Source organism: Botrytis sinoallii, assembly GCF_014898435.1.
Source record: "Botrytis sinoallii strain Bc 23 chromosome Unknown BSIN_008, whole genome shotgun sequence".
NCBI classification, from domain to species: domain Eukaryota; kingdom Fungi; phylum Ascomycota; class Leotiomycetes; order Helotiales; family Sclerotiniaceae; genus Botrytis; species Botrytis sinoallii.
In genome coordinates this window covers 2304938-2323860 of record NW_024066035.1, presented here as the reverse complement: position 1 = coordinate 2323860, position 18923 = coordinate 2304938, and the positions used below count along the sequence as shown (strand labels likewise).

General features: G+C 43.7%; 7 protein-coding genes across 7 annotated transcripts; 3 read left to right on the top strand and 4 right to left on the bottom strand.

Annotated features, from left to right (window-relative positions):
• Window positions 1-208: 208 nt before the first annotated feature.
• Window positions 209-2842, bottom strand: EAF02_005644 (uncharacterized protein; the record flags this gene model as incomplete). Its single annotated transcript, XM_038901692.1, has 4 exons — window positions 209-2321; window positions 2372-2411; window positions 2522-2780; window positions 2834-2842. 4 exons carry the CDS (start codon window positions 2840-2842, stop codon window positions 209-211), a joined length of 2421 nt encoding a protein of 806 aa, XP_038759032.1.
• An 816-nt stretch (window positions 2843-3658) lies between these two features.
• Window positions 3659-5283, top strand: EAF02_005643 (uncharacterized protein; the record flags this gene model as incomplete). The annotated part of the gene is made up of 3 exons (XM_038901691.1): window positions 3659-3748; window positions 3812-4847; window positions 4898-5283. The coding sequence occupies 3 exons, from the start codon at window positions 3659-3661 to the stop codon at window positions 5281-5283; spliced, it is 1512 nt and encodes a 503-aa protein (XP_038759031.1).
• A 202-nt stretch (window positions 5284-5485) lies between these two features.
• On the bottom strand, window positions 5486-6625 carry EAF02_005642 (uncharacterized protein; the record flags this gene model as incomplete). Its single annotated transcript, XM_038901690.1, has 1 exon — window positions 5486-6625. One exon carries the CDS (start codon window positions 6623-6625, stop codon window positions 5486-5488), a length of 1140 nt encoding a protein of 379 aa, XP_038759030.1.
• A 225-nt stretch (window positions 6626-6850) lies between these two features.
• EAF02_005641 (uncharacterized protein) lies at window positions 6851-8604 on the bottom strand (the record flags this gene model as incomplete). Its single annotated transcript, XM_038901689.1, has 3 exons — window positions 6851-8314; window positions 8371-8425; window positions 8489-8604. The coding sequence occupies 3 exons, from the start codon at window positions 8602-8604 to the stop codon at window positions 6851-6853; spliced, it is 1635 nt and encodes a 544-aa protein (XP_038759029.1).
• Window positions 8605-8919: 315 nt separating this feature from the next.
• EAF02_005640 (uncharacterized protein) lies at window positions 8920-11697 on the top strand (the record flags this gene model as incomplete). The annotated part of the gene is made up of 3 exons (XM_038901688.1): window positions 8920-8924; window positions 9011-11390; window positions 11443-11697. 3 exons carry the CDS (start codon window positions 8920-8922, stop codon window positions 11695-11697), a joined length of 2640 nt encoding a protein of 879 aa, XP_038759028.1.
• A 944-nt stretch (window positions 11698-12641) lies between these two features.
• On the top strand, window positions 12642-15689 carry EAF02_005639 (uncharacterized protein). Its single transcript, XM_038901687.1, has 4 exons — window positions 12642-12804; window positions 12863-13785; window positions 13841-14560; window positions 14609-15689. Exons 1-4 carry the CDS (start codon window positions 12732-12734, stop codon window positions 15392-15394), a joined length of 2502 nt encoding a protein of 833 aa, XP_038759027.1. The 5' UTR covers window positions 12642-12731; the 3' UTR covers window positions 15395-15689.
• Window positions 15690-16873: 1184 nt separating this feature from the next.
• Window positions 16874-17845, bottom strand: EAF02_005638 (uncharacterized protein; the record flags this gene model as incomplete). Its single annotated transcript, XM_038901686.1, has 1 exon — window positions 16874-17845. One exon carries the CDS (start codon window positions 17843-17845, stop codon window positions 16874-16876), a length of 972 nt encoding a protein of 323 aa, XP_038759026.1.
• Between the last annotated feature and the right edge of the window lie 1078 nt (window positions 17846-18923).

Sequence of the window (18923 nt, the reverse complement as noted above, 5' to 3'; positions counted from 1 at the left end):
CACTTTATTACTGGCCAATACCTGAGCCTTGTCTCATTCACTCTTATATACCTTGTGAGGTATTTTCCTTCTGTTGATACATTTCCAATATCTTCGTCTTATGAATAATCAGCCAGCCTCTACTGAGATATTTTGATGTATTTGATTCATCAGTTAACAAGTGTACATGGCGTTTACAGGTCTAAATCCCAATTCAAGAGAACCTTTTTTAGTTTTTCGCGAGCTCTCCCTTAACCCATTTTTCCAAACCTCCTCTGGCAATGATTTCTTGCACATTGGGTGGTAACTCTCCAACCTTCTGACTCCATTTCTCACCACCTTCACCTTCCTGTACCTCGACCTTGCTTCGTCTAACGTCCCATACAAACTTCCATCCAGTTCTTCTAGTTAAGATCTTCTCTCCTTGTGGCACAGCTTGTTCAGCTGGCTTTGGCGAGTCAAGACTTTCGTTATTCTCACTTGGCTCTGTGACCTCTTTCTTTGGCACTGGTGCAGAAGCAGCAAAGTGCTCCCTGAGTCTTTGTACTAATCTTGGAACCTCGACTCCCATCAAAGCATTGTTAATGCTGTTCCTGGAGAAAATGTTTCCAAAGCTTCCAGCAACTACCATGGGAATCTTCTTGGCGAGGATGGCAGTAGCAGCCTGTTCTCTAGAACTGCCACAACCAAAGTTAAAGCCGGAGACTAGGATGTCACCTTCACGAGCGATCGTGCGGAATTCTTTATCGTAGTTCTCCATGCATACTTCAGCCATCTTCTCAACCGAGACACCATCTTGATATGTATATTTGCCTGGATAGATAGCATCTGTGTTGACGTTATCAGCGTCACAGAAAACAATCTCACCCTCAACCTTTTCTGGGAAACCAGGAAGAATCTCTGTCAATGATTCGGAATCAATTTCTTCGGGCTTTGAGGAAGTACCAAAGAGACTAGACTCAGCTCCATCAACGATCGACTCTGCTTGTGAGATAAGTTTCTCAAGTGCTTCCTCGATGCTGATAGCTTTATCTTCTTCGACATTTCCATTACCTTCCCCAAGAACAACCTTGTTCACACCAATCGGTGGCTGGTACCATCCGGGACCTGAAATATAGCCACTAAGAGCGCTGGCAGCGACGACCTCGGGACTAGCCAGATATGCCTTTGCGTCGGTCGATCCCATGCGTCCCTTGAAGTTTCGATTACTTGCGCTGATACCAACCTCGCCTGGTTCTAATAAACCAGTACCGAGTCCGATACATGGGCCACATCCTGATGGCAAAGGTTGTGCACCAGCTGCGAGAAGTGCTTGCCAGTCACCTGCTTCTTCGGCAGCTTCTTGCTCGGGAATAGAAGCAGCAGCGATATAGAAATTGACACCTTCGGGAATTTTGGGAATAGTCTTATCGGGGGAAGACTCAGCAGCATCCTTGAAAACCTTGGCAGCAGCAGCAAGATCAGAAGCACGAGAGTTGGTACATGATACGAGGTATGCCTTGTTGAGTTTGATCTTTTGCGCTTCCAAATCGCGGATGGGTGTGGCGATTTTGACACTGTTAGGACCAGCAACATAAGGAGAGAGAGTCGAAAGGTTGAGGTACAAAGATTTGGCGTAGGTAGCTCCCTTATCTGCTACAAGTTGGTTTTCAACCAAGTCATCGATGCGAGCATGTGTGAATCGGGGTTCTTTGCCGTTGTTTGGGGCAAACATTGCACTTGTGGTAGCCTTATATCTCAACCATTTCTCGAGGACCGAATCAATTGGAAACAAACCTGATAAAGCACCCCATTCTGTTGTCATGTTGGCAATAGTAAGTCTATCATCGATGGGTAGACTGCGCATTGTTTGTTCCGATCCCGTGAATTCGATAGCGTGGTTGAGGACGTCATCACTGTTAAATAGACCGCAAAGTGCAACAATGACATCTTTCCCTGTGACTCCGATTGGTAAAACTCCAGTGAGGGTGACTTTAGCAATTGGTGGAATCTGCCACCAGGTTCGTCCTGTTGCCCAGATACTTGCGGCATCTGTTCGTACCATAGGTGTGCCCAAGCATCCAATACCACCATACATGTTACTATGACTGTCTGAAGCGACAGTGACAGTTCCGGGCCAAGCATATCCTTCCTCTACCATAATCTGATGTCCAATTCCTCGTCCTGCGGGGTAAAAGTCCACACCTTGCTGGCGTGCAAATTCCTCAATTTGCTTGTACTTCTTAAGGTTCGTTTCGCTTTTGTTCTGTACATCGTGATCGAGAGTGCAAACAATTTGATTAGTATTGTGAATTTTGGTTGCACCAATGGACATGAATTTGGTTGCGACGGGCCAAGAATTGCTAGATATTATTAGAATCAATGAGTAGCGGTTCTGGATATGTTGACTCACTCATGGGTCATGCAGTAATGGGGTGAGAGGGTAACATAATCTGTGAATAAATATCAGTATGTGTACATATTCAAAGTTGATTTAATAGCAAATGAAAACCGGTAGACATAGGTCTTCCAGATCTTCTAGTGAAAAATGTTAATTCCATACCTCCAGACTTCACAACCTTATCCTTCGCAAGTCCGAGGGAATATCGTTGAACAATTTTCTCCGTGAGTGTCTGCGCAACACGAGGAGCAGTTTTTAGGGAAGATAAAATGGCCGAAGAGTTTGGATCTTCAGTCTGCGAGTGAAATACATCTTGCCAACGTCTCGCCGTCGCCGTATATGCACGATAGCCCCCGCGGAGAGCTCCCAATTCGTGTAAAGGACGGGAAGCCCTGACTCGCAGGCCCTTTGGACCAATTCTCTAGCAAAGCACTAATCAGCAAAAGAAACAATTTCTAATTAAGCTATACATACCAACAACATGGCTCAAGAATTCATTGATTTCTTTTTGAATATCGAAGAATTCAAACAATTCTCTAGATTTTATCGCACAATCGTCAGAATTCCCGATAACCTATCAACGTCAAGGATTCAAAGCGGTCACTATCATTATGCCATGCTAGTCCCATATTCGACTAGTGTGCGTGTCCTGAATCGGCGTTGTTGTGATTGGTGGAGGCGCCTATGTCTGAGCTCCCCTGTCACCAAACGACGAATGTACTTCGTATGGAAAATCCTCAAACTGACTGAACAGCTTTTGGCTTCAAAACACCGAAGATATACACACAATTGTCGCAGATGAAGCTGTATTTCAATATGCATCTCTTTACTCAAATCTGCTTGTCCTCTTTTTGATCAACTGGCAAGAATGGTTGAAGACTTCGATTTGCCATCGACCTCGAAGCTAGCCAATGTGAAGTTAAAATCGTTTCGGTTCTTGTGATTTGGTCCATTGCCTTCCATCATAACATACCGAACTCCCGATATCTCAATTTTCCTTCATCTTGAACCATGTGCATTAACCTTGCTTGTAGCTCCTTTAGTCTTTCTGGAGTGAGATCCTATTTCAAAGCAAGTGCGATGAATAAAGATGCAAATCTCTTCGCAATTACTTTACCCTTACAAGTACATTATCATCGTTGCTAAAATAGCCCATAGCTGCAATCATGCTTGCTCCTTCTTTTCCTGATGATGCCGGCACATGAATATGCTCCCTGACATATATCAGATCTATTTCTGCTCATTCTCTCGATATCTTAAGTCAGAAACTAATTCCAAATCGACACCGAATCCAAAACCATGAGCATTTCTCTTGATAAGAACGAATGCTCCAATTTTCCAGATAACTGCGGTCCACTTTCGGCTGATATTGAGATTGAAGGAGTCGGCGTATGTTTCACTCAAGATATCAGTAGTTGAATGTACCCAACGATGTTTCTAATCTACGGGCAGATTTACATCTCCTTCCTTGCCACGGCGCTTTTAACACTCTCGGCCGCAGTCATACGTCTTCCATGCCAACTTGCGCTTCATTCCTACGAATATGCCGAACATGCAAAGCCGGAATATCACGATTTTGATCATCAATCCAACAAAGGTACAGCAGCAAATTTGTATCACGCGGCCAAGGAGAAAGTACGAATTTGCAGACGATGGATCCTTCTCCGATATTCCAACAAACCAAACATGCCCAGATATAGGCTCTTAAACGCGGCCGTAACTCCCCTTATCATTTCACTTGCGGATCAACAACTAGTGACAAGTTCCGCTGTCATGATTGCCGGGCTCTACAATTTTCAAACAATCAGCGCCTATCATTACAACATCATTGTGTACCTAGCTTGGTTTTCCAGCTTCACACATACCGTAGCCTTCGTTTCCATGGGCGATCATTTTTTACAAAATCACGTATTGGCAGGAATTAGATTCTGTGGATACATCGGCAACTTCATACTTTTTATCTTCGCACAGTCTCGAGCAAGAAGCTTTGGAAATACAGCTGGTATGTATAGATCGTACAACAGCGAGCATGTATCTGGTGAAGCAGCAGCTTGTCTGGCAAGGTGTGCAGCCCAATTTCCATATCACGGCTATGATCATCAACTTCGTATCGCTACCTTATCTTTCCTTTTCTTCCAAGCATTTCTCCAATGCATTCCACAGTGCATTCGGAATGGCTTCAGTCTTTCTATTTACAGTCGATGTTTGAAAATCCTCTGCATTACTGATCGCGAGAGATTGTGTCTATGGCTAGCTTACGCCTTTCAGACGATGATTGTATCGTTCTGGGTGATACCTATTCCTCCAATTTTACTCGGATTGGGCTTTGGCGTTAGACGTGCCCTTGTTTTCAGGGACATATCCCGATATCCAGGATTAGAAACCACCGAAGACTTCATCGAACAGCAAAACGCATGGACATTTGGTCAATTCGTTGCGTGTATTCTTTTAGTGCTTCCCATAATTGCTGCACTTGAGGGTTATTTGGGTGAGTATCTAAATGCATACGTTGTAAAGTTCCTCTAACGTCCAAAATAGACGAGCGAGAAAAAATCTCCGATGAGAACCGAGAAGCCGGTCTTCCAAGCCATAATTCTCAGTGGAAGCACCGTTTCAACGTACTATTGAAAGTCACACATCTTGGAAAACCACCCACAGCAAAAGACCCAGGAATTCGAAATCGTATTACTGCCTGGGCCGACACCAATAGTGTTGATCATCCCGTTGGTATAGATACAGAAAGACCCAGTATCATCGAAATGGCTTCGCGACAAAATGCTAGATTAACCCAACCCCGTGAACGTCAACTTTCATCGCCAAGTTCTCCAAGAATATTCACCCATGAGTCTGGTGAACTAGTTCTGCTTCCTCATATTAAGGAAATTTCGCTGGGGTTAGATTGTGTTGTGAACTTGTCAACATAATGTGTATAGAAAGTTGCCTCTGTTGTCAACGTAAAATATTCTATCAAAAGGATTGCTGCCAGTCGATTGTTTCTAGGATTATGGCACACTAGTTAAAAATTGTCTTCATTTTATATCATTCTCAATAAAAATGTATGTATTCAATACGGACTAATAGCTATTGGAATTCGATTATCTTAAGTTTTTAACACGCAATTGATACTCAGTCGTACCTCACTTGCTGCAATTCGAAATAGGCTTCCCTATCCTCTGGCCCCATCCCATCCAGATTCCTCCTACTTTGAATCATTTCATCCTCAGACCTCCACGCCTCAATAGCCATAATCCGCCTGCGAGCAACCATCAACTGAAAGCCCTCTCTAGCCTCATAATTCCTCTTTCTATTAAAGTGTTCCCACGCAGATGCCTGCATACTCTTTTTCATTTCCAGGGCGATCTGAACGGATCGCTCTTTCGCATGTTCTTGGGCATTTCTCAGTGCTCTCCATGCTTCCTTGAATGTTTCATACGATGTCGCTGGAGAAAGGCAGAGAATCTCGGACATGTGATATTCTAGATAATTTCCTCCATTATAATCTTCATCCGAGCCTTCTTGACAAGAATGCGCGAAGAGAGTAATGCGGGACTCAGTCATCATGAGAGTGATGACGCTGGCATAACCTTGCATGTCACGCCAGAAGTATTCTCCATTGGAGAATATCTCCACATACTTAGTAGCTAGTCGTCGTTCTGCAGTCAGGAACGTCCCTATATATCTTAGATCAGTCTCCTCAAGGTCCAGTAATGTATTACCAGGCGCGCACACTCCTGCAAAATGGCAAAATGCTAATGATCGTGTCTGTTCGTCCCTGATCATATCGGCTGCTCCGTCGAAACTTGCATATATTTGTTCTAGATATTCCTTGCCGCCTCGAAATCCTTCGACCACGTCCGGCGTGGGTGACTCTGAATCCGCTACTTCAGTTTTATTCCCGAATATCGTAAGCTCCTGCTGCACAACCTGACCATAGTTTTCATTTCCATTTCCGTTATCATTGTCCCAATCTTTGAAGAAGACCTTCACTGCATTTAATAATGAAGATTCGTTGCCATTCGTTGTGGAAATAGCAGACTTATATGATTCGTACAGTTCTTCGCTAGGAGGAGGACTTCCTCGGTCTTTCTGAAGTTCGTACATCAAATACCAGTAGTTCTTTGGTCTTTCTGTCCCCGATCGATACACATTATCCGCCACGCCTCTGTCGTAAAATGGTCTCTTGTTCCCTACCGCCTCCTTAACCTCGTCTTGCACTTCCATAGCTTCTGTACTCTGCATATGTTCTTTGGATCGTGAAGTCGACATACTCTTGCATATGCAATGATTGAATGATGGCAAGTTGATCTAAGAATCGCCGAGAAAATGTTGTGACGCAACTTGATGTAACGTTATTGAAAAGTATTATTGACGGATATACCAAGAAGGAAAATTTTAATGGGTTAGAAGTTTACAATTTATAAGGAATAAAAATTCATTAAAGATTATTCTCCATATCATACATTATTAAAAACAGATACCACGACCCGTCAATCAATAGCCACTTTGCTCCTTCCTATTGTCATCCGCCTTAGCTCCTTCACCGGCATCTTTGATAGCCTGTTCATCACCCCTTATCTTTGCAAAATGTTCCTTGATATCATCTGCACTGATAGCTTGACCACTTTCTGCGAATTTTTGGAAGAAAGGTTTGAGTTTATCCTTCAAATGATTGTATGCCATTACACCCTCAATCGCTCGAACACGATCAACATTTTTGAGAGCACTTTCGCCACGATCATATATGCTCCCGCTACCGACTGTGCTTCCTCCTGCATCTCCGTCTTCTGATACTGGAGGCTCATAAGTTTCTTCCTCTTCGAGGAGCTGTGGATGTCTTGCTAGTGTTGGGAAGCAGTCTGAACAATGACAGAGGTGATCACGAAAGTCGGATGTGAAAAATAATGAAATTTGACCATCGACTGCTTTTGGTAATGCCTTCAATTTGCATGCTGGAGGTTTGCTATCATCGTTGCCGTTAAAACCTTTGTCCACTGACCTCTCCCCCTCCTCGCTCTTGATCCGCTTCGAAGCTGAAGAAGAAATCGAAATATTGTCATCGTCTGACTTGCGCTTCCTAGATTCTGAGATCGATGGGGCAAGGAAATTTGTAGACTTTGGAGGGATCTCACTTTCAGGAGAAGGAGCTGCACTTCTTTTGAATACAGGAGAGAGGAAACCCGGTGCACCAGCATATTTTTTGATCCATGGATTCGCATCAACACATTTGTAGCAGATAAATCCTTCAAAATCGTCTTCGTCGGGAAATCCTGGAGGTAGGGGTGGGTCTTCTTCCTCCACTTCTTCGTCTTCTTCTTGGTCGACCGCTGCATCGGATTTCTGTGCCTGGACTTCACTTGACTTCTCGTTCGTTCCATCTTTGATTGGTTCGATTGCAATTGATTCTGTAACTTCTGTGATAGATTCCAGCGTGCCTTCATTATTTCTTTTGGACTTCTTTGGCGAGTCTTTATCACTCATACTCTCGTACCAATTTGGTCCTAAACCTGTAATACATCCAGGATGCCACCAATCCTCGCCACAGCCACCTTCATCAGCATCACTTAAACCCAAGCATTGAAACATTGTGCCCTTCTCTTTATAAGCATCATAGTCGCATCCACAACCACAAAATCGATTTCTGAAATTGTGATTGTATTTGTTTTTCAGTTCTGGAGCCTCTGAATGTACATTGCCCTTTGTACTTGTCTCTGAGTTGATGCGCAAGCTACAAGGCGAAGTTTTTGGGAAACGTGTTGTGCCGCAATCGCAAGTAAAGTTTCGTTTATTGAATAGTTCCACGAGATTGTGCTCGCCATGACATTGTATAGAACAGGAATAACAGACCCCAGCAGGATTATACGGATCAGATGCATTAGATGGAGCAGGATTGCATGTCAAACAAGCAAATAGAATTTGTCGAAGAGATCCGAGAGGCTTTGTGCAGGTATCAATACTCTATTCAAGCCAATCAGTAAAGGTTTCAAGCAATTGAAAGGTAGCCCTGTAATTACATATGGTAATGCTTCGCGCGCTTCCGCTTCGAGCTTCAGTTGCGTGCTGATGAATCTGGTTTATATATATGAGTATCTAATTCAATCGCGAATACCGGTAGGAATGGAAATTGCATACTCAGCTGCTGTATGTGAATCGTTCGACTTTTGAGAAGAGAAACTATGACTTCTTGAGGCGCCACCGGTTTCATTTAAGGAGGCCTCATTCGAGTGAGCATCTGGTAAGTTTTCCATTATTAACTCGAGACGTCAAATACAAAAAGAGTTGTAAAAGGTAAATTGATTGAATTATCAAGTAGAGGTGGTTTGTCGCAATGATGCGGCCGCCAAAACGCCAAAAACCACTTTACGCGATCGGCCTTGCAATGGGTTTAGCTTGCCGCGTCGCGTACGGACGGCAGATTTTACGTGTTTTCCCCTACCATTAATTTATGCAAGCACTTCAACTTTGCTCAAAGTGAACTTCAGCACAATTAACAACTCGCAATCATTTAACTTTACTTGTAACGTTTTCTAATACTTCACGAGACTTCAGTCTCTCAATATACTATGAGGTGAGAACTATTTGCTCAAGCATAACACCCGCAGCTCTGAATCATTGTTTTACCCCTGAACTCTATTGACTATTTGCACCCAATAGTTCCCCTCTGCGAAATAACATGTCATCAGCCAACCGTGGTGTCGACGGGGGTCGAAATCGTCGCAAGCGCTCCAGAGAACCAGAAGATGATGATTTGCCGGGCGGTGCCGCACCTTCTAGTCCGCCTGGAGATTTCAGATCCTCCCCACCAGCACCAATCCGGCACGGCGTCGAAGACGAGGATGATGACGAGATAGAGGATGATGTTGAGATTGCTGTCGATATCGATGATGCAGATGAGATGGCGGAAGATGAGGATGGAATCGATCTCTTCGCTGGAAATTATGAACGAGATTACAATGCCCGGGACAATACAAATTACGAGGGTGCGGATATCGACGACGAAGGAGAATATGATGAACTCGACGCTGCGGCCAGAAGACAACTCGAAGCCAGATTGAATCGCCGTGATAGAGAGCTTGCTAGACAGCGTCGTATGCCAGCTGCATTCTTGCAAGATGAAGATGAAGATGGAGACTTGGATTTAATGAATCAACCAAGACGTAGACGCCATCATTATGATGAAGACGAAGATGAAGACATGCAAGAGGATATTATGGAAGAGGAATTGTCTCTTGAGACTTTACAGGACGTTAAGTCATCCAGTCTGGTCGAGTGGATTGCTACACCTTCCGTTCAAAGAACTATTCGGAGAGAATTCAAAGCTTTTCTTACCGAATACACCGATGACCATGGAGTTTCTGTTTATGGTAGCCGCATCAAGACACTAGGAGAGATCAACGCAGAATCATTGGAGGTCTCATACGACCATTTATCCGCCTCAAAAGCCATTCTTGCATATTTCTTGGCTAACGCTCCGGGCGAGATGCTTCAATTATTCGATGAAGTTGCCATGGAGGTGACCCTTTTGCATTATAACGATTATCAACAAATCCACTCCGAAATTCACGTTCGAATTACTGATTTACCCGTTCATTACACTCTACGACAACTTCGTCAAACACATTTAAATTGTCTTGTTAGAGTCAGTGGTGTGGTTACCCGCCGAAGTGGTGTATTTCCCCAATTGAAATATGTCATGTTCGACTGTTCCAAATGCCATACAAGACTTGGCCCTTTCCAACAAGAGTCTAATGTCGAAGTTAAGATTTCTTTCTGTGCAAATTGTCAATCTCGTGGTCCTTTCAACCTCAACTCAGAGAAAACTGTCTATCGCAATTATCAAAAGTTGACCCTTCAAGAATCCCCGGGCACTGTTCCAGCTGGCCGTCTGCCCCGTCATCGTGAAGTTATTCTTCTCTGGGATCTTATCGACAAAGCCAAGCCCGGCGAAGAGATTGAAGTCACGGGTGTTTACCGTAATAACTACGATGCTCAATTGAATAATCGAAATGGTTTCCCTGTATTTGCAACAATATTGGAGGCCAATAATGTTGTCAAATCTCACGATCAACTTGCTGGATTCAGACTCACAGAAGAAGATGAGCATGAGATTCGCGCACTTTCTCGGGATCCTCAAATTGTGGATAAAATTATCAATTCGATTGCTCCAAGTATTTATGGCCATACTGATATCAAAACAGCCGTGGCCCTGTCACTTATGGGTGGAGTTGCCAAAGTCGCTCAAGGAAAGCATCATATCCGTGGTGATATCAATGTACTACTTCTTGGAGATCCCGGAACAGCAAAATCTCAAGTTTTAAAGTATGTAGAAAAGACGGCCCACAGAGCTGTGTTTGCTACTGGTCAAGGAGCTAGTGCTGTTGGTCTCACAGCAAGTGTACGCAAAGATCCTCTTACTAGTGAGTGGACCTTGGAGGGTGGCGCTTTGGTGCTTGCAGACAGAGGAACATGTCTCATCGATGAGTTCGACAAGATGAATGATCAAGATCGAACATCCATTCACGAAGCTATGGAACAACAAACTATTTCCATCTCCAAGGCTGGTATCGTCACAACACTCCAGGCTCGATGTGGTATTATTGCTGCTGCAAATCCAATTGGTGGACGTTACAATTCGACCATCCCTTTCTCACAAAACGTTGAACTCACCGAGCCCATTTTGTCTCGTTTCGATATTCTTTGCGTTGTTCGTGATACTGTCGATCCAGCAGAAGATGAAAGACTTGCCAGATTCGTCGTAGGTTCCCACGGTCGTTCTCATCCAGGAAGCCAACCTACAGATGAAAATCAAGCCTCCATGGAAACAGAGCATGACGCCGAAATGCGCGATAGTGCTATTAATGGCGGCGAGCCAAAACAAGAAGGCGAGATCAAGCAAGAATTACTTCGAAAATACATTCTTTATGCTAGAGAAAGATGCAGTCCAAAGCTATACAACATCGATGAAGAGAAAGTTTCCAAGCTCTTTGCAGATATGAGGAGAGAATCGTTAGCGACCGGAGCTTATCCTATTACTGTAAGTATATACATTCTCCCGTCCCATGCTATATTGCTAACATGCCCCTTAGGTGCGCCATCTTGAAGCAATCATGCGTATCAGTGAAGCATTTTGTCGAATGCGACTCTCTGAATATGTCTCTGCGCAGGATATTGATCGAGCGATTGCTGTCACGATTGATTCTTTCGTTGGGAGTCAAAAGATTAGTTGCAAAAAAGCACTCGCCCGTGCTTTTGCGAAGTATACACTTGCAAGACCCGGTGGCGGAAGGAGGAACAGGAATTCCGAGAGAGGACAGAGGGCGGCTACTGCGACAATGGCTTAAACGCGAATATGAAGACACGAGTGTATCTAGGGGAAACGAACGCTATGGTTTTTTTGTCTTTGATTTTCTGGTCAAGAAGATCCAGGTTATTGAATGGTCAGAAATTAAGATTTGACAGTCTATTCATGTTGCATGAATGAGGTCAGTATGGAGTTTTGCTAGCGGATTAGTTCACGATTGTACAGCCTGGTTATGATATAATGAATAAATATACCATGTTTGCCGCGTCCCCTTCATGGACAAACGATGTTCCTGATCAAATGGATGTGATGGATGTGATGGATGTGATTCACATCACTGAGTCCACTTTGCTTGTCCAGTCACATTTCTGAACACAATAAGCCTTGCATTGCATCCCATCATGGCTCAGGATATTGAACAGAGTTAATTCTGAAGGCACATACTGACTGAGGAACCATGCCAAGGACCAACGCGTGGCTCGGCCTATCGATTGCCGATAAGGGGCGGGCGGAACATCCTACCCGCACCTGCCGCATAACTTTGACCCTCCAAATTCAACCTAATTTTTGACTGACTGACATCTGACTGACCATCTTCCAATGACCCACATATTAGACTTGCATGTTGATCATTCACCCTAAAAACATGACTTCCCAGCTCTTATTTCCAAACGGAACCTACTCTTCCGCGTTTATACTTCACTCTTTTCTCCGAAGAAACTCCGCGCCCGAATATTACCCGTTATTTTAACTATCTAATAAATCAGAACTAGGGAGGAAGCGTCTTGACACACCAATAGTAACAGGAATATCCGTCGTGGGATATTGGCAAGAGCGGATGAATCGATGATGTGACAAACGAGGGTACACAAGCGTGAACAAGCGTGATGCAAGGCCGATATTCCATAAGCATTTAGGAAGCTTCCTTGCAGGTTTGAGTAGGGACACATGTACTCTTATACTCTTTCCATAGATCATTATATATCCAGTTGTTTTCAGTCTCTTCAGTCTTGAAATTTGATCAAATTACTCGAGTCACTTCCAATGCTGAATATCACATCTTAAAATCTCATAATGACAAACAAATTCGATGTGGAGGATGTGCTTTCAAAGCTTAACAATGTGGAAAAGGTTTCTTTATTAGCGGGTGCATATATCCAGCATCTCTATAACTCTTAAAGTCACGATATCTAACAAATTTCTAGGTACCGATTGGTGGCATACCGCTGCCATTCCCAAGTACAATGTGCCTTCGATTCGAGTGTCAGACGGTCCCAATGGTGTACGTGGTACTCGGTTCTTTAACGGTATCACAGCAGCTTGTTTTCCTTGCGGCACTGCTCTTGCTGCAACATGGGACACTAAGCTCCTTCATCGTGCAGGGGTTTTGATGGGAGAAGAAGCGAAAGCAAAAGGTGTACATGTTATCCTTGGGCCCACCATCAATATGCAAAGATCGCCTTTAGGAGGCCGTGGCTTTGAATCTTTCAGTGAAGATCCTGTATTATCGGGAATAGGCGCTGCTGCACTTGTTAATGGTATTCAAGAGACCGGTGTTCAAGCTACAATCAAACATTTTGTTTGTAATGATCAAGAGCATAATAGGAATGGTGTTAATGTTATAATCACCGAAAGAGCATTGAGGGAGATATATTTACTACCATTTCAATTGGTGATTAGGGATTCGAAGCCGGCATTATTTATGAGTGCCTATAACAAAATTAACGGGACTCACGTTAGTGAAAATCCAAGGATCCTCAAAGATATTTTGCGTGGAGAATGGGGCTGGAATGGATGTATTATGAGTGACTGGTGGGGCACATACTCAACTACGGGTGCTATCAATGCTGGTTTGGATTTGGAAATGCCAGGTTCAACAAAATGGAGGGGTCCAATGTTGATACAAGCTGTCAGCACCGGAAAGGTACCTCAACATGTTCTTGACGAACGAGCCAGGAACGTGCTCAATACTGTGAACCGTGCTGCAGACGCGAATGTTCCCGAAAATGCGGAGGAAAAGACAGCGGATACTCCAGAGACAGCTGCTCTTCTTAGAGAGATAGCGGGTGACTCGATTGTGTTAATGAAAAATGAGGCCAGCATATTACCATTCCGAAAAGATAAAAAGGTAAAATACGATATCCAGTTGTGATGTTGCACCAAATTCAAGCTAATCTCTATAGACTCTCATTGTCGGTCCCAATGCCAAAGTTGCTACGTTTCATGGGGGCGGATCAGCATCCCTTGCAGCATATTACGCTGTTACACCATTTGACGGTATTAGTGCACAGCTAGAATCAGCTCCATCCTACACCGTAGGAGCTTACGCACACAAGGATCTCCCATTGCTGGACTTAGTTCTCAAGACAGACAAGGGAGAAAGAGGTTTCTCTTTTCGAGCATATAACGAGCCACCAACAACTGAAGATAGAGAGCTAGCGGATGAGTTAATACTCACTAAGACAGAGCTCTTAATGATGGATTATGAATGTCCCAAGCTGAAGAACGAATTGTGGTGGGCTGATGTTGAAGGATATATGACTGCCGAAGAGGACTGTGAGTTTGAATTCGGCTTAGGAGTATATGGAACTGCGAATCTGTATGTGGATGGCAAACTAGTCATTGACAACACAACGAAACAGACCAGGGGAACCATGTTTTTCTTGTGTGGTACAGTTGAAGAGCGAGGTGTTGTATCACTGAAGAAAGGACAAACTTATCATCTCAAAGTTGAGTTTGCTAGTTCACCAACTTGCAAGCTGGATAAAGGAAATAATGTCCTATTTGGTCCTGGTGCCATACGACTTGGTGGTGCCAAAATCATTGATGCGGATGAGGAAATTGCGCGTGCAGCAGAACTGGCCAAGGAAGCCGATCAAGTAATCATTTGCGCCGGTCTAAACGTGAGTCATCTCCCATCTATGCAAGGAACATTTCTAACAGTTTTTTAGTCTGACTGGGAAGGCGAGGGAGCCGATCGGGAGATATTCGGTCTCCCATTGCACATGAATAAATTGATCTCGACCCTCACCCCCCTCAATCCCAACACAGTCGTTGTAATTCAATCTGGCACTCCCGTCGCCCTCCCTTTTCTTTCTACAACTCCCGCTCTTCTTCAAGCCTGGTATGGAGGCAACGAGACCGGTAATGCTATCGCTGATGTCATTTTCGGTAAAACCAATCCCTCGGCGAAATTACCTCTATCATTCCCAAAGAGAATTGAAGATAACCCAGCTTTTTTGAGTTTTAGATCTGAGAGGGGTAGAGTCATCTATGGTGAAGATATTTACATGGGCTATAGATGGTACGAGGCACTAAACTTACCTGTCCTGTTCCCTTTCGGCCACGGACTCAGCTATACCACATTCGCAATATCTGATCTGAATGTCGAGAAAATTGATAAGAAGATTAAGATCTCGGCGAAAGTCAAGAATACGGGAGAAATCTCAGGAGCAGAGGTCGTTCAAGTTTATATCCAGCAACAAAATCCATCTATCCGCAGACCAAATAAAGAATTGAAGGGATTCGAGAAAGTATTCCTGGAGGCTGGAGAGGAGAAGATGGCGGAGGTTGAGATTGAAGTCAAATATGCGGCAGCGTTTTGGGATGAAGTTAGAGAGGCTTGGGTTGTGGAGAAGGATGTATATGATGTTCTTGTGGGTAATACCAGCGAGTTGACTGGAGAATTGAAGGCAACATTTGAGGTAGAGAGGACGGAATGGTGGAATGGTTTGTAGATCGGAGTTCGCAAGAGCGAAGATTGGACGGTTCAGCTTCATTGCTAGGTGCATATTTTATTAATCGGTGATGATTGCTGGCATTATACCTTTGAGACAAGAGATAGTCACCTTAGAGGATTCATTCCACATTCAATATCTACATATTCCCACTCACATATTGAGATGAATTACATGTCGAGACAATGGTCTCGTGTATTGTCTGTGTATTTCTCAATCTCCAAACTCATGACTGTTACGTATTCCAAGTAGTTTCAGTGCCTTTCAAGGCTTTCCTTTATTTTGAGCACTAATCACAGTTCTGTTTTCTAGAGTGTCGATACCTCCAGTTCTTGACCATAATTGATTTCAAAATTTACCAGTGAAGATGCTACCTTCTATGGAATTGCGTATAAAGATGAAACACTCCAACTTAGCCATTTGGTGATATTCTCCGCCGGCACTTTAGACCAGATGAAGTTTGATCGGCTAGCTTCTTGTAGATATTGTCATTTGCATCAACTTATCTGATTGTGGAGATGCATACAAATTATGAGACATTTTTTTGCAGAAACGGCTCTTGGGGGTTGAGAACGCGGAGTGAAGGCGGGAATTCATTTATTTCTCATACCTGCACGGGCTGTGGGAGGGCCGCTGATGAGGGATTTGAGTTGATTGAATGGAAGGTTTCACTATACTGGATCTTCTGGGAAAGGGAGATAGTTGGGTTGGGTTGTGAAGATATCATTCCAGGCAGAGGGGAGAGAAAAGGATAGTTCATTAGGAGTGATGCAGAGGATAGATTCGTGTTTAGTGCGGACTAAGACTCCGCGAGTTAGGGAGATGATTAAGGGGATGCGAGAGGGAGACGAGAGGAAGACTTGGTTTTAGGACAAGAGATGTGAGGAAGAAGATGGATAGTCAGGTTGTAAAGAATGGTTGACAGAATGTAGTGTTCCTACTGAAAAATGATTTCTTGGATTATAAAAAACATTGCTACTAGGACGAAGGAGGATGTGGTTCCTTAGACTGAGCTTAGATCCAGCGTCCCAAGAGTATTATATCAAAAGTGATAATTGGAAGTTCCATAGCCCAAGTTTGATTCCACATATAAATTAGGATTCAGATCTTTGATTTAAGCAACAGAGCTAGACGTTGGTTTGATGTTGGTAAGATCCACTCGGGACTGACTTGTGTGCAAGTATCTGCGGCGCAGGCTGTTGATCGGTTGGAATTCCATTTGAAATCTGCAACCTGCTGACACGGAAATTCGCACGCAAACCAACTCAATAGAGATATATCCATAGTCTAAACTTGATGCAGATCTCTTCCGGACTTTGGAAGCAAATTTTACTCGGGAACGATAATGAACACAAATTTTCACCCTAGGAGTTTTCTAGTGACGCTTTTGTAATTTTGAAGAGGATATATATTAAACGATAAGCTTTGACAATCTGGAATTCGATAATTCAATCATGGAGAATTTTCCAGAGGCGTCCTTTATCTGTACTCTGCAGTCTTTCCTTCGCACCAATCCCAGAACTTCTTTGCTGTCCCACTTCCTCCTTCATTAGAACCTTTTAAAGCAAGCGATAAATCCCCTCTTGGGCCCGGGTGTATCCGTCCCCAAGGAACCACACACGCTCCATTATTTTCCATCTTCAACCCCTCCGACAATCCTGCCCAAAGCTCTGTATACGCTCCCATCTTCGCCTTATACAAGAGCGGCCAAGCAGCATAATACATCGATTTCGCATTTCTCATCAAATTCGTCTTCAAATTACCCGGATTCTGCGACACGCTCAAAATCCCAAATTCGCCAACTTCCTTCGCCAATTCACTAGCCAAGAACCAATTGCCGATTTTAGAATTATTGTAATTCTTGACTTGATCTTTGGGGGGAGTATCAAGTTCAGGCATGATAATTCCATCTTTGGGAGCCGTAAGCTCTGAGAACTGAGAATGTGTCCAGATCACACGGGTAGCACCAGGCTTGGATTCTTTTGCCGCAGCTTTCAGGCACGGGAGAAGATACTGAGTGAAGAGAAACGGACCTAAACAATTTGTGGCCATTTGAAGCTCAAAGATTTGTTTAGATACGCTACCTAATGCTAGTTGCGAAACACCTGCATTATTCCAGAGGACATTGAGCTTCGTCTCTTTCTTCATGAAAGACTCGGCTGATGATTTAATCGTATTCAGATCATCCAATTCTAGAGGAAGGAATTCAAGCTGGCCAGGCAATTTGGATGTTGATGATGATTTGATATGCTCGATACATTTTTGAGCGCTGGTTTCTGAGCGTCCAGCTATGTAGACTTTGCCGCCAGCCCTGTAAAGAATAGTAGCCAGTTCGAGACCGACGCCTGATGTTCCACCTGTGATGATGAAGACCTTGCCCGTTTGACTGGGTAAGTTTTTCTCCGTCAGAGTGGTAGTGGGGGGGAAGAATTGTGAAAAGGTGACACCCATGGCGAATTTCAATCTGCAGAAGGGAGATTGAGCTTGAAGGGTGGTTTGTGGCACTCCTAGTCTAATCGTGGCAGATTTTCGACACAGCGTTTCAGAGACTAGGGAATCTCAGAATAAGTTTGTGGGATGATGGTGTGTTTATTTATTGAGTTGGTAAGACGCGAATTTGTTGGTGTTGTGTTGGTGTTAAGTTGGTGTTATGTTGGTGAGTGCGTGGTGACGATGCTGTCGGCATGGCAGGGGTAGCTTGTTGCCATTGCATTGAATGTAGATGTGATTGAGAATTAATAGCTCTGCAGCAGTGATTTCCAATTCCTACCATTTTTTCTCCTTAACACAATTCTGCAGTTAGGGAAATTTCTTCATCTAGAAATATAGCTGTGCTGCTTGCATTGCTTGCTTGAGAGATCATAGCCCAAAATGCCCATTGTCTGATATGGCAACACCCAAAATAATTTTGCGTCTTTGCCTACTCCCTACCCCATGAAATCCATAAATCTTGTATTCCTAGACTATGATTGCGTTGCAATCCCTTTTGATTCAACGGTAGGTCTCGTGTTTCAGATTTCCAGGTGATTCTTCATTGTCGAAGTGCCAACTCTAGTCGAAGATCAAGACAATCTGACACAGAGATCCAAACTCGCGATTGCATAGCTTTTCGAAAATTTGCACCGCAATTCAACGTGATTACAACTGACAGCTTGATGCAACAGTGCAGTGGAATGGTTTTATAGGCCATTGAATTCATTGTTTATCGCATGTCGATAACCGGTGTCGGTACAGGGCCATGCAAGAACATATGCTATAGAGAAGATGTACTTGCTCCTCAAAGAGCTTGAGAACTTTGACACTTCGACCGGGGGACTAAGGTGATATATAACCCAAAGAATGCCGTTCTGCGATCGAGCTTCGTCTGCGGTTCCAATGCGAGTAGCAAATGATGGAACTGTCGAATTCAAAGCTCAAGCTTGTTGTTCTTTACCTATGCTTAATTAAAAGTGCATCAAAGATAGTGGACAACCCTAAGCCATACATTTACCATAATAGCATTAGCAAAGGCACTAGGTTAGTAGACATT